This window comes from Girardinichthys multiradiatus, chromosome 20, assembly GCF_021462225.1.
Source record: "Girardinichthys multiradiatus isolate DD_20200921_A chromosome 20, DD_fGirMul_XY1, whole genome shotgun sequence".
NCBI classification, from domain to species: domain Eukaryota; kingdom Metazoa; phylum Chordata; class Actinopteri; order Cyprinodontiformes; family Goodeidae; genus Girardinichthys; species Girardinichthys multiradiatus.
In genome coordinates, this window is record NC_061812.1 from 20,847,117 (window position 1) to 20,875,082 (window position 27,966).

At 38.2% G+C, this 27,966-nt stretch overlaps 1 protein-coding gene across 2 annotated transcripts; it reads right to left on the reverse strand.

Moving 5' to 3' along the window:
* Nucleotides 1-1,377: 1,377 nt before the first annotated feature.
* On the reverse strand, nt 1,378-27,919 carry sema3fa (sema domain, immunoglobulin domain (Ig), short basic domain, secreted, (semaphorin) 3Fa). 2 transcript variants are annotated; one of them, XM_047346642.1, is made up of 17 exons: nt 27,815-27,919; nt 27,670-27,732; nt 23,208-23,327; nt 21,608-21,697; nt 20,666-20,759; nt 18,306-18,425; nt 16,872-17,011; nt 16,019-16,133; nt 12,043-12,112; nt 10,480-10,624; nt 10,142-10,364; nt 9,863-9,951; nt 7,705-7,746; nt 6,248-6,405; nt 6,050-6,117; nt 5,830-5,963; nt 1,378-4,884 (listed from the first exon to the last, which is right to left on the reverse strand). In XM_047346642.1, the coding sequence occupies exons 1-17, from the start codon at nt 27,902-27,904 to the stop codon at nt 4,456-4,458; spliced, it is 2,190 nt and encodes a 729-aa protein (XP_047202598.1). In that variant the 5' UTR covers nt 27,905-27,919; the 3' UTR covers nt 1,378-4,455. The 2 variants fall into 2 exon arrangements, with proteins under 2 accessions (XP_047202598.1, XP_047202597.1); XM_047346641.1 differs by lacking the exon at nt 21,608-21,697.
* Between the last annotated feature and the right edge of the window lie 47 nt (nt 27,920-27,966).

A 27,966-nucleotide genomic window follows, 5' to 3' on the forward strand; every position in this document is an offset into this window, starting at 1 on the left:
TAACCTACCCAGATATTTCCATCCATTTAAACTGAGAGGCTGGGAAAGGAGAGCATTACTCTGAGAAGCAGTCAAGAGACCCCTGGAGAAGCTGCAAAGATTCACAGCTGGGAATTGGGAACCTGTTGACAGGACAACTATGAGTTGGCAAGAAGAAAACCATTGTTGAAAGAAAGCCACAAAAAAGCTCAGCCTAAAATTTGCCACTGGCCACTTAGAGGATATAGAAAACCAAGAGAAAAAGGTGTTCTATTCTAATAAGATCTGAAAAAAAAAAAAACAATTTCAGCTTACGGTACATACAAAATGTTATGTGTGGTGTTAAAAATAGTATCCCCATGGTGAAACAGGGTACTGGCAGCATCCTACTGTGGGTATGCTTTTCCTGTCATCTAAACATTATTAGTTAAGTTTTCAGTCCAACTTTCCTTTCATTTTGTTATCCATCATTATTATCTCTTTATTTTTTAATTACCTCTGTTGTTTGATTTTCTGTATTGTTGTAATGTTTTTCCTTATGTACAGTGCCTTGAGTGCCTTGTTGCTGAAAAGCGCTATATAAATAAACTTGACTTGACCTCTGCAGGGAATCTGGGCAGAGTTGATAGGAAGATGGATGTAGCTAAATACAGAACAGTCCTGGGGAAAAAAAAGCTATATAAGCTGCTGAAGACTAGGGAAGAGGTTCACTTTCAGCAGGACATTAGGTATAAACGTACAGCCAGACTTAAACGAGAACTGTTTATCCAAAATAATTCATATCCCAAGCAGATTTTGGTTTAACGTTATCTGTTAACTTTCCCGACATGGTTCTTCTGACTGGAAGTAATTCTAACATTTTGGTCTGACTGGGCCCGCCAGAGACTCCTGACTTGAATCTAAGAAAGAACATCTGAGGAGGTGGCTAAAGATTAATGTTATGGCAAAAAAAGGCCTTCCAACCTCAAAGAGTTTAAGCTCATCATCATAGATAAATCATTTCAAATACAAACATGCAAAAAGATTTTTTTCCTTTGATTATTGAGAAGGGTATAAATAATATCAGAACTGCCAATTTTAATGTAAATAATTTTTTTTCTAAACTGATACACGATTTGAGAGTCTGTTTCTTGTCGGAAATAAAAGTCTTGGTTAAATGAATATATCTTTAAATCTGCTAGGGAATTCTTTTGGGCTTAACTGAATTTAGAGATTTAAATTTCCTGTTCATAAAACCTTCTCTTTTGGCCTTTGGTGGTAGTTGTAGAGTAGAATTAGCATTGTATTAGAAAATACATCCACATTTTATAAATAATAAAGTTGTAACTAGTCTTGATTGATCCTTAAAGAAATCATAATACTAATAAATAGCCAAAAATCTCCAGACTTTTCTCTAAATGTGTTTTAAAGATCACTCTTTATTCAGATCGACTTTGTAATAAAGAGAATGATTGAGTTATAATCTTAACATATCTTTATTATGCTATGCAAATGTGTAAAAAAGTATAGCCTACTACGAACAAAACTATTGCTCCTGTAGAACTGCCTAATTCCTTTAATAGTAACTACTGTAAAACACTGGAGAACACTTATTATTATAAAATATAGAGCTTTAATTTATTAGTTAGCAACATTGATGAAGAAGAAAAGATAGTAGTTTTTACAAGTCATTACATTACCACCAAGTGTGCTTATGATACATTACCTCACAGACCTCCCAAACATAGAAAACAGATTCACATAACAAAAATATATGTAAACCTGTTTTCTTCCTCTACTTCCTCTATCTGACAATGAGAACTGAAAAAAGAAATCAGCCTTTCTGACCTTTTAGCATTTCCCAAACTAAAAAGGATCTGAATTCCCACAATTAACACATCCACAGCAACATTTTAGACAAAACACTACATACATACACTGTACATGCCATGCACATTTAAAATTCACTGTCTGAAGACTGTGGTATAGTTTTTTTCTTCAGGTTTGGCCATTCATCATGATGATGTTCACTCTGTAAAGGTGTTCATTTCCATTAGTGTGTGGCACCAGTAATAAAAGATGGCTCCGTGCCAGGACAAAGAGAGAGGCAGAAGCTCTCTTGTAACCAGATGAGACATAAAGTACAGCACCAGTCATCATAGCACTATAAATCTGCACACTTGTATAGACTGATTACATTATTTTCACCAATATTTACAAAAAAAAACGGTAGGAATGGAAGAAACAATGTACAGTGCTGTGAAAAAGTATTACATTTTTTTGATCATCAAACATTTCTTAATGCCAGACATATATAGCCTGGGTAAATAAAATAATTCTCAAATCATTAATTCATCTATCAAGGGGGAAAAAGATATTAACTAACCAGGCTCTGTGTAAAAATGTAATCACCCCCTTGTTAAATCATGAATTAACTGTGATTAACCACAGTTCAATTTCACTAGTCACACCTAGACATGTAGAGTCAAGGAATCACTTTAAAAAAACTGACATGAAGTAGGGCAAAATATCTCAAAAAGCAGCAACATGCCCTGAGCTAAAGAAATTCAAGGACAAACAGATGTTGAAAACTTTGTTTCCCATCACTAGGGAAAGGGTTACAAAGCCATTTCCAAGGCCTGCAGCGAACCAAAGTCAGGACCATAATCCACAAATGGAGAAAACATAAAACAGTGGAGAACCTTCCTAGGAATGGCAGACCTACCAAGATTCCCTTCAAAAGTGCATCAATGAGTTATCCAAATGGTCACAAAACAACCCAGAACAACATCTAAAGCACTGCAGGCTTCACTTGCTTCAGCTAAAACCAATGTCAATGATTCAACAATAGGAAACAAACTGGGAAAAAATGGCATCCATGGGAGAGTTTCAAGGCAAACACTACTGCTGTGCACGCAGAACACAAAGGCTCTCTGAAACCCGTTAAAATACAGTTACATCTGAAATCTAAATAAAAACATTTTAGACAAAGAACATCCTACAAATGATAAAACGTTTTGGTAGTAGTGTGATGATATGGGGGCTACTTTGCTGCTTCAGGACCTTGGCGACTTGCTGAAATTGAACCATTTGATCTACTTTTTAAAATCTTTAAAAACCCTAAGCTCAAGCACACTCGAGTTGTGCAACAGGCCAATGGTCGAAAGCACACTAGCAAGTCCATTTCTGAATGACTCAAAGAAAATAGAAGGTAACCCAGTCAAGGTCTGGACCTAAATCTGATTAAGATTATGTGACATCATCACAAACAGGCTGTTTATGCCTGAAATCCCCTCCTGTGTGGTTAAAGTAAAACAAAAAGTTGGTCAAAATCTTCCCCACAGATATGTGAAAGACTGTTTTCACATATTAAATGCCAGGTGGGTTTGGATAGCTTTTTTCCTGTTGAAATGAAATCATCATTTGAAAAAGAATTTTGTTGCTTAATGATTAGAAATATTTAAGTGTGACAAACAAAGTGGGCAAATACTGTTTCACAGCATTGTAGTTTATAGGGTTTTTAATATGTTTATAAACAAAACTTTCTATAAGATTTATTAAAAATCACCAATCTGGCAACAAAAGGTGCTTTCTCTAATATATTTTTTAATCACAGACTGACATATAGCTGCCTGCTGGAATAACCTATCTTCACAGGAAGAGAGAAGAGAAGGCAATGTTCTGTTTTCAGCTTCTGTTTCATTAGAAGAACCCTTCCTCCAAATATAAACAGCTTATAACAAGATGTCGAGAACACAACACTGAGATGTGATGTTTACATACAAGCAAAAACACTCGGCAGCAACTTATTATGGAAGAATATGAACAGAAATCTTTAGTTGAGGCCAGTTGACCTGCTGCGAGTAGGCTTAAAATTTAAGTTCCTGGGAGTTTACGATGTGCTGTTGCCACTGCAGTTTGTCGGGATTCCTACCATCGTTATGAAATGCCGTTTTTCCTGCTTTATTTACAGCACAGCAGTGTCCACCTTTGCAATAACTGTTCTGGTGAAGACACTTAAAAAAGCCAGGCTTTCCTGATGTAATTCTGATTTTAGATACAGAGTACTGCCAGCAGTCAATTGATCCGACGTGATTCTTGAAAAATGGGAAGTTTATCCATTCTAGTCCTTGTGTGGATACTCCTAAAGTCCTTGGTTACAGTTGCTGTTAAAAAAAAAAACACCAAACAAAGAAATTCCCAACATAATAACACAATGTCAAAAACAATAACACTAATAATTATAATAACAATAATATAACATTATTTGCACAGATCTATTCACAAAAACATGTTTTCTAGATAGGTATAAAGAATTACTTTGTACAACCTACAATAAATATTGTTTGTTCTTCCAATCGTTACATAGAAACTGATGCTTTCTATTGCAGGGCGTGTTTCATGGAGTCATTTCTCTTAAATGGAGGGTTGTGAGGAGAAACAAGAAGGTGGACAAAGGGTGCTGTTTGTACGTGACAGGCTGTAAATCTGAACTCTTCATGTCTCGGCTGGATTCGTCTGGTCCTCGTGATGCCGGCGGTTGCGAGGCTTCTTCTGCTCCTTCAGCTCCTTCAGGCTTTTGGCTTTGCTGTCCCCAAGGCTGTCGTCCCCGTGCTGCCAGTAGTCCTTGCAGTACTGGTTGATCAGCCCCATCTCCGGCTGGCTTAGGATGGTCAGCAGGTCCTTATACTGCCCAACACTTGGGGTCCAAGCGCTGGACTGAATTTGGGGGAGGGCTGGGTTGCCTGTATCCACTAGCACGTTGTTGACTGTGCGGCTGGAGAGGACCACCAGCTGCAGCTTCACCAGGGTGTGTTTGAAGTTCTTCTCGGTCGACGTGCACTGGTAGATGCCGCTGTCGGAGGACTGCAGCGAGCGGATGAGGAGACCCTGATCGGTTTTCAGGATGCGACCCTCTGAGCGAATCTGGAGTGCAAAAGGAGGGCAGTTTTACAAATTAAGGACAAACAACGACAGAGTAGGGCAAAATAATTAATAACCAGTTAAAAACGTAAATGATAACAGTGCTTTGCAAAAGCATTCATACCTTTTGAACCTTTTCATATTTTGTCACATCACTACCAAATAATGAAAAATTTATTTTATTGAGATTTTACACAAAAATGTAAATATAATTCTGAAAGTGTGGCATTTTTCTATTTTCAATCCTGCAGATTCAATACTTTGTAGAACCAACTTTTGCTGCAATTACAGCTAAAAGTATTTTATGTCTCTACCACCTTTGCTACAAAATGACATCTTTGCCCATTTGTCTTTGTAAAAGAGCTCCAGCTCAGTCAGACTGGAATCAAAGCATCTGTGAACATCAAGTTACAAGAGTCCCAACTCTCAACAAGGGTATATTTTTAAATCTTTTCACTGTAGCTCTGACTGTAGATTTGGGGTTGCTGTCCTACAAGAAAGTAAACCTTTTTCAAGATTGTTTTTTAGTACCATCCATCTTCCTATTGACTCTGACTGGCTTTCCTTTCCCTGCTAAAGAAAAGCATCCCCACAGCCTGATGCTGCCACCACCGTGTTTCACAGTAAGGATAGTTATTTCAGCATGATATTAGGTGTTTGTATTCCATCACACAATGTGTTTTGCATGCAAGCCAAAAAGCTTCATTTTGATCCCACCTGACAAGAGACCTTTTTTCTACATTCTTCGGCTTCGTATATCTCAATATGTTTTTTCTTTCCCCTCCTACATAAAGGCTACATTTGTGGAGTATATTTTCTAACTAATAAACCAAATCTCTCAAATAACGTAGAGGTAGAAGATGCAAAAAAACGATTAATTAATTGATAAAAATGCGACCTAAAAACAGCAGGTGTGTAAATGAGCCCAAACCCTTCTGGTATAATCACCTCTTTTCTCCTGTCACTGTTTTCCTTCTGCAGGTGCCACTTTAGAGAGACATGAGGAGAACGAGCTTGGCACTCCAAGAATGTCGTGCTGCCCTCCACTCCATACTGAACTGTTTCCAGAGTATTCTTATTTGCTGTGAAACAATATGTAAAATGTTGCTTAATGCTTTTGTATTGAAAACAGTTTCAGAAACCCACCTTGGAACATAGTGAAACTCACCATTTGAGTTATAACCTCTGCACTGGCGGATTGGGTTTCCGTATTTTACGTCCTGTCGACGGCTCCGTCTGGGAGATTAAATCAACAGCCGAAAATAAAGTTTAGCATCAGCATGCTTTTTGAATATCTTGTGCTGCAATAATCCTTGGAGATAATGTGAACCTGTTTATATAAAAGTCCAAGCTGTCCTGGCCTCACCTCTTTTGTGAGGCGGAGTATCTGGAGCAGGATTTGCCGTCCCAGGCACAGTACGGGTCCCGGGCCAGGCAGCAGTCGGCGCAGGCCTCCCCGTACACGTCACAGCGGTGAAGAGCCAGGTGGGTCACACCCAGGATAGATCCTACATACAATTGTTGCTTTTAAAAGAAACAATGAAAGAAAACAACAAAATGAGTAAGAAGAAGCAACAGCAGTAGTTTGAATTTAATGACAACAGCCACATCAGTGGCAACTTTTTAGCTTCTGACCCACAAAATAACATCAAAAGAAACTTCTGAATTGCCTCGATAATCAATTTAAGTGTTCTATAATGATTAGTATATTTAAAAAAATGTATAAATCCAACATTATAGAGAGTTACAGAAAACTTGATTAATTGTATCTAGAAACAAAGGAAAAGGGAGGGAGAAGAAAAGGAAATAATAATTATTACTATTACTGTTAGTGTCCTTCCTTCTTTCTGTTATTACATTTGATGTTTATTGAACTGTATTTTATAGTTACGCGAAATTGGTGTTAGAACATCAGTGTCTTTTCTGTGCCATCTTTGAATTACATATTTCAATTGCACTTGGGGTTAGGCAGCATAAGTTTGTACTTCAGCCTAATCCCTTTCAGTCAAATCATCCAATGCACTTTAGTGCACGTGTGATGTACTTCAAATGTATAAATGACCGGGAGATAATAATGAAAATAATAATAGTAATAGTAATAGTTTTAATAATAGTTTGTGAAGCCTGTCTTTGGGAACCACTAACTTATTTCATGACAAAAGGGGACCCAACAATATAGATTGTTTTAACTAATAGACTGAAATGTTACATTTCTCTAAATAAATAAATTCTGCACTTTGTGTTGTGCAGCGTTATAAAAAACATTTTACAGACTAATCGTACAGTAAAAAGTGTTGCAAATAACCAGTAAATGTCTTTCTGAAAAAACACTTTAAAGTTTCTATCATAAGTCAGGTTTCTAATGGTTTGAAACAATATAACTGAGAAACTTCAAGAAATCTGATAGAAAGCCCCAAGTAAAGTTAAATAAATTAATAAAATACTTTGGTCCAGATTTAGCTGATCTGGTTAAAGCAAAAATCTATAAAGTTGCATAAAATAGATATGCTTAAATGCTGTTTAAATATACACTTACCATTTCAATATGTCACTGTTGAAGTTTTTCTTCGGTGTCTTTGATAATTAAAGTTAGCTTTTTTGTGCAGAATATTTAGCCTGTCTGCGTTGATTTTTCTAATTGTTTTTCAAGTTCATGACTTTGTCTTCCCAATACCAACAGGACATTTCTTAACAAAAGTTTAAGGTTCAAACCCTAGCTTAGTCTTGTGATCAAAAACTGCCCTTACTTCTAAATATGTATTCATTGAGTCTGTTACAATTGTATCTTTAAAAAGTGCCCTAATGAAGTTCTTGGTAACTTACCCGTTTAGACGAAATCTTCATAGTGGTGATTGGGGTGGGAACCTGGAGTAAAAAGTTTTAAAATTAAAGTTTTACAATAGCACACGGTAAAAAAAAAACTAAGCTGCCAAACATATCAAAACATACAACAGTAGGTTGTATGTTGGCCAATTTTCCTTTGATCAACTCTGATCTGTGATTAAATGCACAAAACAAAGAATTCCTGCAATTGTTTCTCTATAAATGCATCAAGCAATTACTTTCATGCACTTTTATTTAGTTTAATGACAATCACAAAAGGGTTATAGAACGATAATGTGATGCATAATTTGTCATTTGTACATTTTCTGTTGGATTCAAAATTACAACCTCTGCCAAAAAAATCTGCAGCACACTTTTGTCTTTTTTATATAATCCTTGGGAAAAAAGAAAATTGGTACAAATCACTGACCACTGCTGTGTGTGTTTTAATTTGCCTTTCAATCTCAGCAGTCATCCTCATAAAGTGATTTCCCAAAGGCAAATTAACAATCAAACTGCTGTTAATAGATTTTCAGCTGTTTTAGCCCAATTGTTTTAATAGTTGCAGTGATGCAGATTCTTTTTCCCAGATTTTTAATACCCATTGCCTGTCTGTCTGTAATGAGGTTGCTCCTGTAAAACACAAAATATCTTCTCCAAATATCTCCAGCTCTTGAATGAATGAGGACATTATATCATTTAGGATTTAGGATTTAGGAGATGTCGTAAGGTGGAGCTTTTGTGGAAATCTACTAAACGTGAAGTCATTTAAAGGTTTTAACATTGTCACTTAATGAAATGATCAAACAGATTAAATCAGGACTTAAGTGTAAATCCACCTCTAGGTGGTATCCCTGCTGTTGGCTCTGCAACGTGCTCCTGGTCCTCATTTACTTCTGTCACTTTGGAGGACGTTAAGGTTTTACTAAAAAAGATTAAACTCTTTTCCTGCACGTTGTACCCACATCACTGTTTTTAAAGGTGTTTAAAAATGGTTTAAAATGGTGTTCCTCAGGGCTCAGTCCTAGACCCAATCTTGGTCAGATTATTAGTAGCTTTAAAATGTGTCTTACTATCTGTATGCTGACAACATTTTATTGTACTGCTGCTTCAATGATTAAGGAGTACACAAGTTAGCTGATTTACTAAATTATATCTCCTGTATTAAGGACTGACTAGCTAAAAACTGCCTTCAGTTAAACTCTTGTAAGACTGAAACCCTGATCATTGCTCCTGAACAGAAAGTTCCTCGTATCAAACAACACCTTGCTTCATTGGGCTCCTCCTCTCAGCCCAGACTTAGAAAGCTTGGTGTTCAGTTTGACCAGTCAATGTCTCACAATGTCTCACAACATACACTCAGGAGTATTGGTTAGAAATGGCTTTCATCAATATTTCTAAATTGACTGCAATGTTATCCAAATCTGACCTGGAGATGATTATGCAGGCTTTTATGTCCTTTCATTTAGATTATTGTAACTCTCTTTTTACTTGTTTCAGCAAATCTGCTGTCACTCGTCACCAGTTGGTCCAGAACGCTGCAGCGAAGCTTTTTAACAGGAACTACTAGAAGGGCGCACATCACACAGGTCTTGTCCTCCCTACATTGGCTACCTGTTAAATTTAGAATTAATTTTAAAATTTTATTCTTGACCTTTAGGACAGGCCTCCCAATCACCAAAATGTTATTTCTTATTTTTCTGGCTGCACTCTTCAGTTTTCATTTCAGACCCTCCTGAAGGTCCCTATGACACGTTTGAAAACTCAGGGTGACCTGTCCTTTCAGGCAGTAGTACACAGGCTGTGGTACGCCCTGCCCCTGGCTCTCCGTGTGGCCAACTCTGTTGATTCCTAAAGACAAGCTATTAATTAAATGTTTTATTTTATTGTTTTATTAGCTGTTCTTACTTTATCTGTTTTATATTAAGTCTTTATTTGTATCTACTGTACTTGTACTCTGTAAAGCACTTTGTCATTTTTATCTGTGAAGGGTGCTATAGAAATAATGTTTATTATTATAATTATAACTGCCAAGTCAGATGTTAAGAAAACTGGAAATCAGAATGGGTCAGGAAAAGCATGATCAGTGCCTCTCTATAGAATAAGAAAAGCAAACAAAAAAAAAGAAGAGTTTTTGGATCAGTTTTTCCAGACTGACCTTGAACACCTCAACCTCCTCCAGAACCAGCTCCTCTGTCTGCAAGTCATCTCTTGGCAAGACAATGACTTTCTGGACCGTCCCACGATCTGAAAACCAAAAAAAATATTAATCTTCTTGATAAAGATGGACTCAGATCATTCTTATTCTAAAACCTTCCATCGAAACCAGCTTAATAAAAAACATTTCTGACAAACAATTCAATATTAACACCATTCCATTTAATAATGGACCTACACAGTAATTTTTAAATGCCTGTTCTGGCCTCAAAGCACTGACCTGTTCCCAGGAAGAGCACCTCATAGCTCCCATCAGCAGCTCTCACTTGGTCAACTGCAATTGTGGTGAACTCGTAGTCCACGTTGGTTCTGACCACCAGGGGGCGCTTGTGCACCGGGTAAACAGCGTTGTACATGGTGGGGTGGTTTCTCATGAAGTTGATAACCTCATCTGGGTAATCCTTTGTGGATTTCATGTTGGGAGTGAAAGTACCTCCAGGACACTATTGACAGATGGAACATTTTAATGTCAAATCTGCTCCTCTGTGGCATTTATCTTTTTCCCCCCTGTGTCTGGATTATGTTATGAACATTGATTTTCATTATATTTGAACTTACAGTTCCAGGTCGAGGGTAGGGAATTTTCCCAGTGTACGCCACCCACTGGTAGTTGGGCCCTTCTTTGTGGGCAAATGGCCCATTGAAGACCATACGGATGTCGGCCATGGAGTAGACACACACTGCCGAGCCTTTAAACACAGATCTGTGGGAGAATAGATGAGAACAAGGTATTGCAAAGATATTAGCAAGGCAGGATCCAGATTAACTCACACCCAGAGGTAATTGCTGTGAGGCATCTCTGTGGCTTCTCAGTCTGACTTCCTTTCCACATATTCAGTCTCAATCTCTTTGCAGGAACATGCTAAAACATCACGACGCACACTCTGACTCAGACTGACTCAAGCAGAGACAAGTTGTCTGACACACTGACATACAAACGCCCACATATTGAAAAGAATCGCCAGAATACAGCTTCCCACTGCTGCTCGGTGGTGTAGTATGTTTGTAACTCCTGTCATGGGGCCCTATCATTAGCACTACATGTGCCTTTATCAGCTGGGCTTAAATGTTCTCAATGCCTATGATGGCGATTCCAGCAATAACAATATTTCTTTCTCCAATACATTAATCAAGACATGTTTATTATGACTTGGAGAACACCTTTTGTGACCTGTGTGCTGACAGAATCTCAGTTTGCAGATCTTGAAAGGGTAATGTGCATTTTTCTGAAGTAAGGTTCTGCATATAAGTAGTCTGTATCTTACTTAAATTAAAAAGCTACTGTAACAACCATAGGTTCTGAGAAGCAGAGATGGCAGAAAGTCAGTTTTGACCCAACTCTGATCAACTTAACTGCCAGTTATGACTAATCTACCTATATAGATAACCAAGAAGTGGATATAGGTGGCCAGGGCTTTTTTGCATAGTGGTTAAAGAGCAGGGCATTTGCATGCTGGAGAGGCCACAAGTACCCTGGTTCGAATCCCACAGCCACTCTAGGTCCCTGAGCAAGACCCTTAGCCTCTGAATGCTTCCTGGGCGCTGCAAAATGGCAGCCTACTGCTCCCTAAGGGATGGGTTAAACGCAGATGACAATTTTTCCATTGTGAGATCAATAAAGTCTAAATTCAAAATGTATTAAGTATTCAGTTAACTGTCACACAAATGTCAATTTGGCAGAAAACTAGAGATACACTGAGAAACTGGCTGTTGACTGGAATTGGACAATTTATCAGCCAAGACAGGTGATTGGCCGGTTGAAATCTTGAAAATCGGCAACTGAGGTAGCTGAGAGGTTTCTCCTGCAGGTCAGATTTTCACTACTTATGATCTACAGGATTCCGCCTCAAAAAGGAAAAGAAGACCTCTTGCCCACCTCCATGTAGAGACTGACAACCTGTTATCAGACCGACTGACTCTATGAAAGACTCTCACAGCTCTGCGTCTCCCTCTGGGCTGAACATTCATTTTTCTGTCTCCTTCTTGTAGGTAGACTCTTAATACAGCTTCATAACATTACAAAGAGCAGGCTGAGAGAAAATGAGCATGTACTGCTGACGGACACTAAAACACTCCTAACATCCACACTGAAATTAAGAGTTAAAAAAAGCCATTACCCACCCTGAAACTGAGAAGACTCCATAGATGACTGGGTTCCTCGTGTCTTGAGTTGGCTGGATATAAACATCCCCTGAAGACAATGACATGATTTACACATTAATTAGTCACATCCATAAACTATGAAAAGTTATAGGTTCGCAATGAACGTTCACAACCGAATTTAACCTCTTTAAAATCAAATTAAACAGTTACACATTTCTCTTATAGAAAACATTTGAAAAAAATATATTAGTGTCTCATATTAAACGATCCTTAGACTGTAAGATCATCCAACTAAAGAAATCCTAATTGTGACATATGGAGACATTTTGCTTCCTTTGAGGGGGGTTTGTTAAGCTCCCCATGAATTGTGGTTTCCAGAGTCTCTGTGAGATCCTGAATCTAAACTTTTCCAAACCTGGAACTACAGTGCTCCAGTCTCAGTGGGGAATAAGAGTGAAACGGAGATGTCTGCTGAAACATGGTTTTAATAGGATCCATATGCAATACAGCGACTGTGAGGCCGTGGCAACGGTGTGCTGTAAGTATTTTCTAATGTTTTCATGAGAGAAAATAGCAAGAAATAACAAAACGGAGGAAAAGTGAAATAAATTTGAAGTAGACAGGCTAAGCACACACCGGTTTATTGTTTCGCTACAGTGGGAAACATGTAAAAGAGTTGTTTTTTTTAAACCTTTAAAAGTACAGAGCAATAATAACTGATAGTTTTCACTGTATAGAAAACACCATTACAGAGAAAACAAAGGAAACATGAGTGTCCCGTTTGAAGTCATAGATATTTTATCTGGGTATTAGTGAGGCACAAAAAGTTTGCTCAATTGTCCCCTCAATGTATTTTACAACTGACTGAAACTTAAGCCTTATGCCTTTGGCTTCAATCAGCAAATAGTCAATAAACAAAGAGCATAAATCTTGCTTGCATGAGAAAATATGTTTTGCAAAGTTTTAAAGATAAACAAGCTCCCCTTTGATCACATGCTTGAAATTTTTTCTAAAAAGAAAACTACGCTAACATGCCAGGGTATGGAATGACAGGTAATGCCTGCTCACTAAAGCGAAAATTAACTTTTGGCAAACAAAGCAGGGATTCATAACCCATCTGACGCCAGTCTGACAGAGCCCCTGGCTGTGGAAAGCGAGAAAAGAAATAAATCAGCAGAGAACTGGGAACAGGTTGCATCATTCTGACTTTTTTTTTTTGATGTGTCAGAGGAGACAGAGACTTTGAGGCCCTCTGAACAACATGCATGCTGGGAAACATCACTAATTGCTGGAAGCATATTAATAAAAAGAGTTGGACTGAATGAGGTGTTATGGGAAGACAAAAAAAGAAGAGTAATCATGAAGTCAGAAAAAAATTGCATTATCCTCTTGAAACTCACTGCTGGATATGTGGCTTAATGTCTTAAAATATCCAGCTGAACCTTATTTAAAAGCAACCTAGACAACTGAACTTTCTATAAGTATTAAAAAATGCTGGAATCTGCAGACTGCTCTGACATCCAAAACATGTGAAAATGAAGCTTCAGAAAAGGCAGTAAAAATTAACGGCCCATAAATTAATTCATGTTTTTCTCCAGCAAACATTTTCATCTCTTTTGCATCCGTCTGCCTCTCTGTCCCTTTACAGTCCTCCTCTCCTCTGGCAAAACACAAAATCCTTTCTCGTCTTTTAAACCGTGCCCTACTCTGTCTCCTGAGGCCTCATCCAAGCACTCTGATGCTTCTGCTGGGCTCCATCAGGACCGGCACTGCATTTCTTCCAGACCGACTGTGGTTTGTGGTAAGAATGAACGTGGTGCTGTGGGATGTTACGCTTAGCCTCACCACGAGTGCTGATCTGCTTGGAAGCTTCCACCGTCAGGCTGCACAACTAGAAAGTACAGCAACAACGACCCCAGAGTGCTTTTCTCTCGCCGGGTGCTCTTAATGCATAAAGAACATCTGCAGAGCACCATTACAGCACAAGTATGAGATGCTACTAAATATTCAACTTGCAGCTGTTTAAAACAGTTTCTGACTGTTGTTTATTACTTTTGTCTGGAGGTGACTTGTCCATTTAAATACAGTGGCTTGCAAGAGTTTTAATACTCCTTGAACTTTTCCACATTTTTTCAAGTTAGAACCACAAATGTCAACGTTTTTTATAGGGATTTCATGTGCTAGAATGACACAAAGTAGTGCGCAACATTGAAATGGAAGGACAATGATTTAAATCACATGTACAGGGTGTACCCTGCATCTCCCCTTAGACTGCTGGAGGTAGACACCAGCATCACTGTGACCCTTTACGGAAAAAGTTTTGAACATAAAGATTTACATTTTTGCCATTTGTTTTTTAGCAACATAGCTCCAGAAAAGTTAGATTGGATGGAGAGAGTTGAAACAGCACCTTTAAAGCCTAACTACATATTCTCAGTTGCATCTAGATGTAGACTTTTACTGGGCCATTTTATCAAAAGCATATGTTTTGGACTAAACCATTTCATTGTTGCTCTGCCAGTATGTTTAGGGTTGTTGTCATGCTGGAAGGTAAACCTCTGTACTACTCTCAAGTATTTTGCAGCCTCATTTAGTGAGATTGAAGTCATCAGTAAAAAGCAAATTCCAAGATTGGCCACAGTTGAATTTAGGTCTGGGCTTTGAATGGACCATTCTACCATGCTTTGATCTAAACAATTTCATCCTATTTCTGGCTCCTTGGGAAAATCTCTATCCCAGTCTCAAGTCTTTTGCAACCTCTAACAGGTTTTCCTATAGGATCAACCTGTATTGAGCTATATCCATCTTACCATCAACTCTGACCAGCTTTCATTTCCCCGCTAAAGAAAATAATGCCCTCGGTATATTCCTGCCACTCACCTTCATGACAAATGTTAAAATGTATGGGGTATGAATACATGGAATGGGGTATGAATACTTTTGCAAGAAAGTGTAGATGAAGGAATGCCTTTTACAAAGTTACTGCTGTCGATCTTGGGTCCGCAAGACGACAACGAGAGTGTACAAAATAGACACTTCAGGCCAAGTCAGAGCCTCATATCAACCACATGCTTACAGCATAATTTGATAACACAAATGATAGAAATTGTTATATTTTCTGAGAGCTAGCTTTATACTGTGAAAGACATGTAAAGGACAATTTGTAAAAACCATCAGGTTTCTCAAGTTCCTCAAATGGTGAAAAACAGCGAAAACAATCACTAAGAGAATCGCCCGTGCTCATTGCCTTGGAGGCAAAGTAAAGCTACAGCAGACAAGGACAAGTACAGAACTGTAAGTTTACCATCCTGCCAGGTGATTTTCTGTGATTTTACTCCAGATTCAATCAGTTATGAGAAAGGAAAGCTGAACCTGAAAAGCTCGACCTATATGTTTACCTAAAGCTGAGGCTTCAATGAAACCTACCTTATGTAGCTGTACAAAAGAAGAGGTTAGCTGACTAGTTTTTTGCATCTGAACAATCTGATGTTATCATCAGACCCAAATGCACACACTGCTGAGCAATCTGAGTAACTGGGGATTAACATCATGCTGAAACTATGCAGAGCAAGTGTGAAGCAAACTGTACAAATGACATAGTTGTTGATACTGAATCTGTCAACTTGGAGTCCATCTGCAGGGCCTTGTTTTGAAACCTGTGGTTATAAATGGTCCCTTTCCATCTGCTAGCTCTTCTCTGAGGTCAGGGACATTCAATATGTGGTTCACTCTGACTCCCTGCAGAGCCATTATAGGTCCCCTGAGCTGTGGAAATTGATCTGTAAATTGCCAGAGCTGCAGCTTGTCTTTTGTGAGGAAGATGAAGTGACACTTTGCTCATTGGTTTAAAAAGTGTAAAGTTGTAGATAATGGCCAACAGGTGCATTACACAACTTGTGATGGACCTATGAGAGTCAGAGATGACTCTCATAGTCATCATAGTCATAGTCAGAGATGACACAAAGTTTTAAAAGTGAAAATTAATATGACTCACTGAGTTCATCAAAGTGCGTCTCAATGCCATCAGCTCCAGGCACAGAGCAGATCAGACGAGCCTTCAGAAAGGTGCTCCATTTGTTGACCAGGCAGCAGTGTCCACCGTCATCGTTCTGCAGAAATCATATCCACACAAACATCTTTACAGCTGCTCCAAAGTCACTCATCAGGTCTGCTCCAACAGTATCTGTCTAACAGGTGTCTCAAACAGCTGTTAACCAAAGTTAGCATGAATAATGATCATCATCCATCTGAACAAGGGGTCAGCCAGCTGCTGCTTGTGCTACTGAGGTGAATTATAAAGTCCTGAGAAAAAGTAGTTGGGGAATAAAACTCAGATGATTTGTGAGGTTTAGAAAGATGCATTTCTTTCAACTTTTACCTTGTTTTAGAAAGACAAATCAAAGAAAAATATGTGTACATGTTTTTAACGAGCTTCATTTGAAATCATGACACATTTAAATATAAATTATTCATATTTTATTTTGGTCATGCCCTAATTAAATCATGTACTCATGTCATCTCATTTGTGCAAGTAGTCCAAACATACCACCTGTGGCAAGAATAGGATGCAAAGGTTAATAATAATAATTTTACCAGAGGTGCCAATAAGTGTGGAGGATGCTGTATATACCCTGATTTGATTCAAAGTATATTTGACAGTAATTTACTTATTTCTTCTACAAGCAGCATGTACTAAAACTTGTTGCAGAACACACTGGATAACTGCCCTCAAAGGAGGAACAAACAAATGAAAACAGGCCATAGGCAGTAACTCACCAAGCCTCAGATTTATTAAACTCTCACTGGTGATTATCAACTTGTGGTTTCTGACTTGTGTGATAACTCACCAGGCAAATCCGCCCTATCCTGGACTGCGTCATGGGACTCTGGCCAACCTCAGAGGCTTTCTCGCGGAAGAAGAAGTAGAGCTTGTCATCATTCTTCTCAGCACTATCTGGGATCAGGTGTGCATGGACAAAAGTTGGATCTGCAGGGAAGAACAAAAAAAGGATGGATGGCGGTTAGGAAGGTTTTGAGGCAATCCAATTATTTCACAAAAATGCTTTGTAGCTTCTTGTTTTACATGTTTTATCCAACTTAATTTAACAGGTTGCTTCTCTGTCTGTGGATCTGCACACTAGCTTTTGGGGGGATTTGACTTAATTCACCTGTTTTCAAATTGACAGCCACGTGGCACTGATTTCATGCAATAAGGAATGGTCCTATGAACAGTACAGTATTTATAAAATGAGTCAAGTTAATGTAGACTACATTTTGTTTAAGACAAATACAGATAAATCTCAATTAATTCGAAAATCAACGGATCTGTAGATCTGCATCAAAGCATATTAATGGAAAGTTTAGTGGAAGAAAAACATGCCAGCTAAAATGTAATGAAAGATGTATGACTATGTGTGTAATGAATCTATAGGAGATTCGCTTTTGAATTTAATTACTGGAATAAATCAACTTTTCAATTATATTTTAATTTACATAGTTGCACCTGTATGTTTTTTGTCCCTAAAAGCAGTTGACCTTTGCTACTAAATAACAAACACTCTCAAAACCTAATTTTAAGAAACAGAAATAATTTATGTTTCTGTTCGGTGTTAATATCTGTGCTCTGTGGGATCTTTGGGATCACAGTGCACTCCCAGTGTCTAATTCTCTCGGTCACTACAGGGCTCACGACACACAGCTCCTCCCTACAGTGAAAAAGCAGCATCCTAAATAGGGACAAACTAAAAAGCCAGAGAAGGGAGGGGAGCAACCAGTAGCCCCACAACGTGGGGGAGGGTTTTAGCCAATACATTTCAAATCGGCTGATTAGCAGGACTCAGGTGTCCTGATTCGCCAGATCGCCGGCAGGGGACTGTTGTCAGGGCAACAGGGTCAGAGGAAAATATGGGAGCCAACAACACAGACGGGGAGTCTGCTATTGATTTGACAAAAATCAACCAAAAAGCAGCGGACCAGCAGTAATATTATAGTAACATTCCAGGATTTCCCCAACAACTACTGCAGTGTTCCTGCTGAAAAATCTGCAGGCATGCAGAGGATAATTTTATAATTGAGACAAACATTTAATGATTCAGGTGGAGTGGGATAAAAAGATCAGGAATCTCAGATGACACGGCAGCATTGGGGTTACAATTAAAGAGGTTTGTCAAACAATCAAGAGTGTTCCTAAATTTCTGAGGAATAAATTAAAAATGGTTTTCTGAGAGATAAGCGAGAGCAATTAAGGCAGATGCAGATCAAGCGGTGAGCTGAGACATTACCATTTAACCATCTGGAGTTGTACTGATCGGTCCTCATGGCCGTCTGCTTCCCCAGAGTACGGAAGATGGCGGAGTCTGTTCCCATGAAATCCACATAGACTCCTGCATAGAGCTCTCCATCTGCCAGTCACAGCCAGGGGAAAAAGGCAAAGGAAAAGATTAGGATAGCAGGAAACACTCAGGTCAAAAAAGACACAAGTTGTCCAACTTTTTTTTATTAAAATCCCATTGATATAATTTGAAGCAGCCATATCTTTTTAAGGGAATAGCTAACAGGACATGGAGGTAACAGTACACATGATCAATCTCTGGCATATATAGCATGTTAGTGTTGAAAATGTTGAATTCTTGTGTAATTACATGCAGGCTACTGCTCTTTCAAAGCTAAATTCACATTACTGAAAACCACCACCTCCAAAGACACATGCTATGTTGCACACCAATGTTAATTTGCCAAGAAATTAAAACTATTTATCTATTTTATCTTAATGTTAAGGCCATTGAATTATGTATGCAATTTAACTTAATATAAAGCCCGGAGCATCCCGAACTGTAAAAATATGACTCCTGTTTATTTCACCTGTCAGTGGTTTTAATGTTTTGATAGAGCCGACACATAGTTCTATGAGGTCCACTTACAATTCTCTAATCCCCATTAGCCACCATTATAAACATCTTTCATTATTGCGATTGACCATGGTTGACTGTGCATTGTTTCTTTAATGCATTTAGGTAAGTCCTGAGCTTTCTTTTACTAAATAAAAACATTTTAAAAATGTGGCAGCTATAAATAAATTGTTGTGATACATGGTCTTAAAAATTTAGCACAGGTCTCTTGGTATTTATTGCAAAGACAATGTGATAAAGAGCATTTTAAATAAATGATCAAGTCTTTATGGGAATGAATATATCACCGCATACAGTTTAGAGCCTTATAACCACAAGTATTGTTCTTAAAAACATTATCCATCACAAAATGTTACACCTTCTAAACTTGGTATTGCAATTGTTCTACTAAACAGTTGAAAATAACTTTGTTCCCCTCTTATTTTAAAACAAAAAAAAAACTGCATTTAGAGATGATCTCATTAAACAGTAGAACAATTGTTCAAACAGCAAAACTTTCCCTGACATAGAAACAAGTTTGGAGGTTTGCAAACAAGAATTAGACTTTATCATTATTATCACAGATCTGATTTTATCACAATATTTTCTCTCTTGGTTTATTTGCAGACAATTACATTGTGCATAAAATACGACCCCAGCTCAGATGTAATCTGCTGAATTTAAACAGTATTAGCTTTAAAATTATTACGGGCTTACTATCAAACTATAAAAAATGTTTTTTGCTTTAATTCTTTAATTCGTTTATTTGGCCCGAGCAGGAAGCCTGCAAGGGCCAATTGTAATTGTAGTGTTTCTTCTTTCTTTCTTTCTTTCTTTCTCAGACACACACACGTGAACATACACATAGGGATCACTTAGCCATATAGCCATGTCTCACCACCTGTAAGCTGCTGACAACTAAAGACCACCCACTGAAATAACAGCACACACAAGATACGTAATTAGTGATAATCCACTGACCCCTAACCAATTATTGTTGATTGAATTATCAAGTTATTGTAATATAAATTATTTTAGACTTTAGACTCTTGGTTCAGGAACACAAGCAGTTTTAATATTGATAATGATTAAACAATATCTTAATTAAGTTGGTACTTAATCACCTTGTAAAATATATATATATATATATATATATTGCAAATGCTGGTTAGCTGGTTAAAATCATGGTTGGCTGCCAAGGACAACTTTTGGTAATTATAAAATATCAGCAAACAACAATGACAAGGCAGATTTATTTATATAGCAGATTTCAGCAACAAGACAATTTAAAGTGCTTTACAAGATGAAAAACAGTTATTTGCAGTGAATGCAGTGAGATGATAAAGGAAAGCAAAAAAAGTAAAGAAAAGTTGGACTACGGACTAAAATTAATTAATTAATTTCTGTTCAGTGGTTGGGTCAACATTTCCTTCTGTGTAATGCAGAAAACAAATCCCAAAGTTATTGTTTTTGGTCCCAAAGATGCAAGATTTCCACAGGACACTAAAATACCTTTACTACAAGTTTCCCATAAAGGTCAAAGATCACCTTGAAAGCTAATTTTTATCACACCTTTAGTCTTATTTGCTTACATTTTACTGTTTCTTTATTGATATTCCTTAATTGTCTTTTAGACTTTTAATGCATTTCTTGTTTTTATTCTACTTTTATTTACATTTCTTTCTATATCTGCTTTTAAAGCATTTTGAATTACCTTGTGCATGAAGAAGAGAAATAGGCAAAAATCCACTCACTGATCAGGGCAGAAACACTGTTAAGTTTAGGATCATAGGGGCATTTTCCTTTTCCGGAGTCCACTTTACCAGGTTCCAGACGGAAGATGTACTCCTACAATAGAGAGGAATGGAGGAACAGATTATTAATAATATTCTTTGGGAAACAATAAAGTAATTAGTAAAAGATGCAAAGTGTGACTGTTAAGGCACTGAGCAACCCTCTAAATGCACAAAATCGCTCTGCTAAGGGAAGAAACAGGCACACACATGATATGGAGTGGTGCAGGAAACTGCTGGGAACAATCCAAGCCTCATCCACCATGCTTCCAGTGTTGGTTTGCTCTAACAAATTTCCATTATTCCACAGTGCAGAAGGGCTTTTTACACATCTGTGTCAACAGGCGTGCCTTTATGATGTCTTGCAGGTATGAAAAATATTCAACAGAGTATTTCTAACCTGCAGTTGGATGTTATCTTTAGATAGAGTAACTAAAAAAATATGTGCAGAAATGCTTTGAAAAACATGAATCTTTCCATAAATCAACAAAAATGTAGATTAAACAGCTTTGTAGGCTTCATTTAAAACAAAACAAAACATTAGCTTCTGCAATGCTAAAGTTTTTGTATATATGCTGAATTCTATCTGATGAATGTCTCTGAACCAAAATACTTTTTAATAAAATCAACCTATGACCAAACAATGCAGAAGAATTTTTGTTTTTTTTTCCCATTTTCTTTGTGTCTTTGTACAAGATCACAATAAACCTACTGCAAAAAGTACCTCATGTTTGACTAAAGATCTTTTTTGTTGATTGCTGTTTGTTTTATACATGCGCATTTTAATATTTTAATGGGTCTGGCAGTAAGCAAACTGCCTTAACCAGTAATTAACTTTAAGCAATGTTATCCCCGATTCTTCACTTGGTGGGCACCATACTCTAATAATCTCCCCCAGCCCACCTTATTGTTCAAAGGCTCAGCTGTAGAGCTGTAGTCTGCTGCTCGACTCGTTCTCCCTCCTGACTGAAGTGCCTGTAGGTTGCTGAAACCCTAAAAACAGAAACAATTAGCGATCTTGTTAGCAATCTGTAACTGCCCAGATCAAGTTTGGATTCAGCTGATGATTACCATGATGGAAACTGAAGAAGAAAGTAAGTGAAACAGGACTGAAGAAATCAAGAAGACTCAATAACAAAATGAAAAAATGTACTAAATGGAAATTTAAATAGTGAAGAAGTGGAGAGAGTGAAGAGCTAACGGGAGGCTTGGTTGGATTAGACTCAGATTCATGCAAACAAAGGTGCAAAGAACGCAAACCATGCGGAACTAAAAGAAGAGAGCCCAAATAAAAAGCGGAATGAAGAGCAGAAAATAAAGAGCAGAAAACATTTTCAGTTAAAATTTGACCTAAATGTAATTAAAGAACATCAACAACATATATATTCTTTATCTATAAAGTCCATTTTGTTGATGGCGTCATCAACACCTGGAGCCAAGGAAGTAATTGTAACACACAAATTCATTGATTTGTAGGTGTGACCTAATACTTTTGGGTCATACCACTATTCTAACTATTCTACCAATTCTGCCAAGAGGAGTGTTAAAATAAAGCCAGAATTATGCAAGATGACTGCTGATGGCTACAAAAAGTATGTGGTTGGAATGCAACCTCCTAAAGAACATTTAACTAAATATTAGTAAGGGCGCATGTATTGAGCCTGTACAGTATGTACAACTTTAACCAAAGATGCACACAGACTGATTGAAAATTAGAATAAAATTTAAAGGCTCTAAAGCCTGATGCTTTAGCAAAAAAGGATGTCTAAACAAGTGGTTAATATTTTCATATACTCACGCAGAGCAAAATCCTTAAAGTGTGAAGCAGCACAACTTTTGGACCTCACGGGGGGAAGCAGAATGTCAAGAGACTGACCTTTACATTGAAACCTCAAGCCTCCAAATGAACAGTGAGACTAAACAGTGAGATCGGCGAATTGTGGAAGTGGGCCGATTATAATGTGACTGGCAGCTGCTGCAGCTGCTGCAGCTCTGCGTGTCCATTCGTGAAGGGGTTGGGGGTGGGGGGTGAGAGGGGGCTACAAGCCTGATGATGGATGAGAAGCTCCATCAGTAATGATGGCTTTTCAGAGGCCTTCACCCAGACAGAAATAAAGTCAGGCCATAGGCACTGCCGTGTGTAAACAGTTGAGACAGGGGGAAAACGGACCCCCAACGAAGGCGGGATTTTTCTAGAAAAAGTGACACCACACTATTCTCAGGGGTAAAAAGCTTCAACCGGTAGCAGAAGTCTTACCAAGACCAATTTTGGAATGATAATAGGAATCAGGACAGGGTCAGCCAAGAGCTTCTGGAAGGGTGCAAATCAATGAAAGCTAAGAGGAGGAAAATAATAGAAGAGAAGCAGAAACCAAGAAACTGATGGGCAGTGGGGGGTTAATGGGCATTCTCCGACCTCAGATTGATAGACTGATATGGCTCTTTTAAAAACCAGGGAGTAAAGGTCAGAATGTCTCTACGGTTGGATGCATCTTTTGGTTACCTGGGACCTGCGTCCTCGATCCACATACGTGCAGATAGGATTATATGCTCCAGTTCCACACACATACAGGTGGGTCCGGTTCCACGGCTCAATCAGACGAATGAAGTTCCCACACTCTCCCTGTGGGAGTGCAAACAAAACCACAGGATAAGGATTGTGGCTTAAAAAAAGTCACCAATGGCAATGTAAAAAAAACCTGATTACATAAGATTTAAGTCTCCAGATTATTTTAATAACTACCATTCCTGGATAAGAAACAGTCCATCCACTAAAGACAAGATCCCACAGTGAAATGTGAAGGTGGTCATAAAATGATCAAAAGCACATTTTACATGGCAATTCAGATAAAAATCATTATTGGCCAACATGTGAACAAGCTTGGTCTTTATCATCATCCCGGTCTGGTATGGGATACTTTCCTGTTCTGTGCTACCTTAACAAGGTTATCCTTTACTAATCAATAAAGTCACTACTCATAACAACTTATGTATTTAATTTATGTCTACTTTTTATTTTTTTATGTCTTTCATTTGATCATCCATCCATCCCTTTTCTATACCCGCTTCTTCTGTGGGGGGAGCTGGTGCCTATCTCCAGCGGTCTATTGGCGAGAGGCGGGGTACACCCTTAACAGGTCGCCAGTACGTTGCAGGGCAACACAGAGACACACAGGACAAAAAACCATGCATACACCCACTCATGCCTAAGGGCAATTGAGAGAGACCAATTAACCTAAGAGTCATGTTTTTGGACTGTGGGAGGAAGCTGGAGTACCTGGAGAGAACCTATGCATGTACGGGGAGAACATGCAAACTTCATGCAGAAAGACCCTCGGCTGGGAGTCGAAACCAAGGCAACAGTGCTCCCAACTGCGCTGCCGTGTAGCCCATTTTCTTTGCTAATTTTTCCTTTTTCATTCATTTATTTCTCTGTTACAACTTTATTTTACAACAAAAAAATATGAACAAAATATGAAAAAAGAAGTAACAAATAATAGAAAAATGAATCTGTTATATTACATAATATTCAAACTTTAATGAAAATTTTGTTAAAATTCATAAAACTAACCTCTTACATTTTGATTTTAATGTGTTTTTCCCTAAAATAAATCTAAATTTCTTTCCTTTTTCCAACCTAATTCTACAGTGTAATTACAAATTAGTTTCTTGATTGTTTTGCTGAGTTCATTAAGGTATCACAGAGCAGGAGTATTTGATCGCAACATGTTGGTCGATAATGATTTTGTTCAAATTACCAAGTGAAATAAACACATTCCCACCAACACCGTTGGGTGTCTCGATCATTTTTTTGACCACTTGCTTGGATTTTTTTTACTGAATTCAAAAAGCCTCATAAATGATCTGGACAAGCCACATCTACTTTTTCTGTTGGTTGGTTTCCCTTTTGCTGCTCTGGCTCCTTCACATCAGACCACAGCGTAAGAGTAAAATGTTTCCAAACATCATACAAGCATGTAGCTGAAACCAGGGTAAATCATTGCCTGTGGGATGTGAAATGTATTTTCCTGAAAGGATTGCGGTTAAGCACAATTCAAACTTGACAAATGAAAAACATTATGTTAAGACCACACAAAAAAAAACTGGTTTTACATAATAAATGTCTATGATGTCAGGGCATTTATGGAAAATGTTTTTATTTATTTATTTTTGTAGTAAAGACAAAGAGCTGCTGCTGCTGCTACTGATAATCCCAGCTCTATTCTTCAAGGCTGACCAGCTGTCTGCGTCCCTGGCTTCAGCCAACAACTCATAGCTCCCGACACTGAAATGAAGATATGTGTTCGGATTTGTCCATCATGTTTTCCACTGGTGACAGTTGGTGATGAAAAAAAAAAAGGATGCACAGGGTAAACCAAAAAGAAATAGTAGAAATGATGAGGGGGATGAGCTATTTTGGCAGATCTCAGCCAAATGACAGATGCACGAGTCAGAGGTTTCAGAGGATGGGTTTTGTGTGTGCATGTGTTTACACATGTGGACCAGTGTGCAATATTCTCTGCACAGTTGTGCTTCCCCGCTGTGAGCACAGCGGGACTTATAGCCTTTGACCTCCCACCTGAGCCGATGTCCAGGTCCGAATTGCTCTTGAATTGTCATCCGGCATTTGCTAGAACCAGCCAGTAACAATATCTCTTTTTACGGACAAATTTGCAGGTTAGGAATGAGGGTCGGCAAACAAGCAGAAATGCGCACCGCAGTCGGATAAACAGCATAATACCAGCCTCATCGTTTGTACAGTGCACAATGCTTGTGCAAACCCCCCTTACACTGAGCACTAATAAAACATGGGTGTGTGTGCTTCAGGAAGTGGGGTAGTACAGTGTGTGAACCAAATCAAAAGAGATGGATCAGGGTTTTCTTTGTATGGATTTCCTCTGTCTCTTGTGGGGGCTGCGCAGGCAGTGGCTGTGTTTGAATGTCTGAGTCTTATTAACACTTCAGACGGGACCGTCGTGTCCATTGGCCAGTTCATTTTATTTGCTCGTCTGGACAACAAAGAGTAAAATAATTACTGCGCAGGAAGAAAATGGGGAAAAGATAACACATGTGAGATGTAGAAGAAAACATGCAGAAATGCTTCCAGCGCAAAATGTTGCAAGTTTTGACTCCTTGCAAGAGCTTAATTGGTGGCAGCTGTACACAATCAGCAATCAGGGATGCAAAGACGGTAAATAAGAGCGTCATAGCGAGAAGCACACAGGGAAGGGCTTAAAAATGTCCCCTAATGACCTGAGTGCTGCATTTAAAATGGCACATAAGCATAAAAAAAGATACACTGAGGCATTTTTAATTTTATCAGCTGCTATGAAAAGAAGCATTTTGTGAAGGAAAAAAATGCAGTTTAGATTTACAGGTTTCACCACTGTATTCCTGAGAGAAAGAGCTTAACAAAAGTATTCATTCTCCTTCAACCTTTTCACATTTTGTAACATAACCACCACAAATTAAAAATATTTTATTGAGATTTTATGAGAAAGGTCAAGACAAAGAAGTGTATAATAGTAAAGTGGAAGCAGTATGATACATGGTTATCAAAATTTGTATAAATAAAAAACTCAATAAAGAGGTGCCATGTATTTGTATTCAATATAGGAACCTTGGTTCCATTTACAGGTTCCAGTTTCTTTGGCTCCAACAGCGCTGCACATCAAAAGACGTTTTTCTATGCAGAATATCTCACACTTAGCCAAACTGGATGGAGAATGTATGCGGAAGTCAATGTTCTAGTCTTGCCACAGATCATCATCTGGATTTCGGTCTGACTTTGACTGGGCCATCCTAACACATTAATCACTTTTATCTTAACCCTTCCATTTTAACTCAGGCTTCAGGGTTGTGGACCTGCTGGATGGTGAACCTTCATCCCAAGTCAAGTCAAGTCAAGTTTATTTATATAGCGCTTTTCAGCAACAAGGCACTCAAGGCGGTGTACATAAGGAAAAACATTACAATGATACAGAAAATCAAACAACAAAGGTAATTAAAAAAATAAAGAGAATAGAATGATGGATAAGAAAATGAGAGGAAAATTGGACTGAAAACTTAACTAATAATGTTTAGAGAACACATTCAAAGGCCACTCTAAACAAATAAGTTTTTAATCTTGATTTAAAGCAACTTAGGGTTTCCCAGTCTCTAATATTTTGCAGTTTCCAGCAAATTGTCTTACATGATTGCCCTGTATCGAACTACATCTTACCATTAACTCCTTGATGAAGAAAAAAAATCCCACAGCATGATGATGCCACCACCATCCCTTGTCATAAGGATAGCCTGTTTAGGGTGATGTACGCTGATAGTTTTACACCTTGGTTTTGCATGCAGGCTAAAATGTTGGCCTTTTCTGACCAGAGTACACAGCTTGTGGAAAACTGCAAATGGGAATTTCACATGACTTTCCTTAACCAATTGTTTTCTTCTAGCCACCCTTTCAAAAACGGCAGATTTGTGGAGTGCTAGACTAATAGTTGTCCTCTTGACAGATCCTTCCACATGAGTTGTTACAGTGGGTCTCAGCTTTATTTGTACTGAGATTAAATTACACACAGGTGGACTAGTAACCAAATATGTGACTTTTGAAGGGAATTAGTTGCATTTGATTTCATTTAGAGTTATCAAAGTAAAGAAGGGATAAGAGAATTTTTCCTTACGTTTACAAATTATAAATTACTTTCAGTTTGCCTATCACATTAAATCTCAAGTTGTAAAAATTTGTTTGCAAGTCATGGTTGTAATTTGTTGAGCAGGACTACATTATGGACCTTATATAATACAAAAAATGTAGAGTCTTACTTCTGCCGGCATAGTAAACCTAACATTCACAGTTCTTGAAGCAATAAAATGAAAAAAATAAATAAAAATTTGACTGTAAGTTGAAATACAATTTTAAAGTTTAGTCAGGTTTAAAACAGCCAGTACATGGTCAGAATTAAGTTACTTACATTTGTGTCTTTCCCCGACAAGATGCACTCAGTCTTCCTCTGGGATGCAACGGGCCAATGGATCTGACAGGGAAAGCAAAACCCAAATCAGTAGGTGAGCCGTAAACCAATGTTGCTCTGTTTCCAGTTTGTTGTGTTTTCTTACAATGAGCGGCTCCTTGTTGATGTCGTGCAGGTCCAGAGACAGGATATAGTCCTTGCTGCCCACGTACATTCGGTCGTGGTCCTCGTCCATGCGAAGGATCCGGTAGTCGGTCGAGTTGAGCAGAAAGGAGAAGTGGTGAGCGGTGCCGGTAG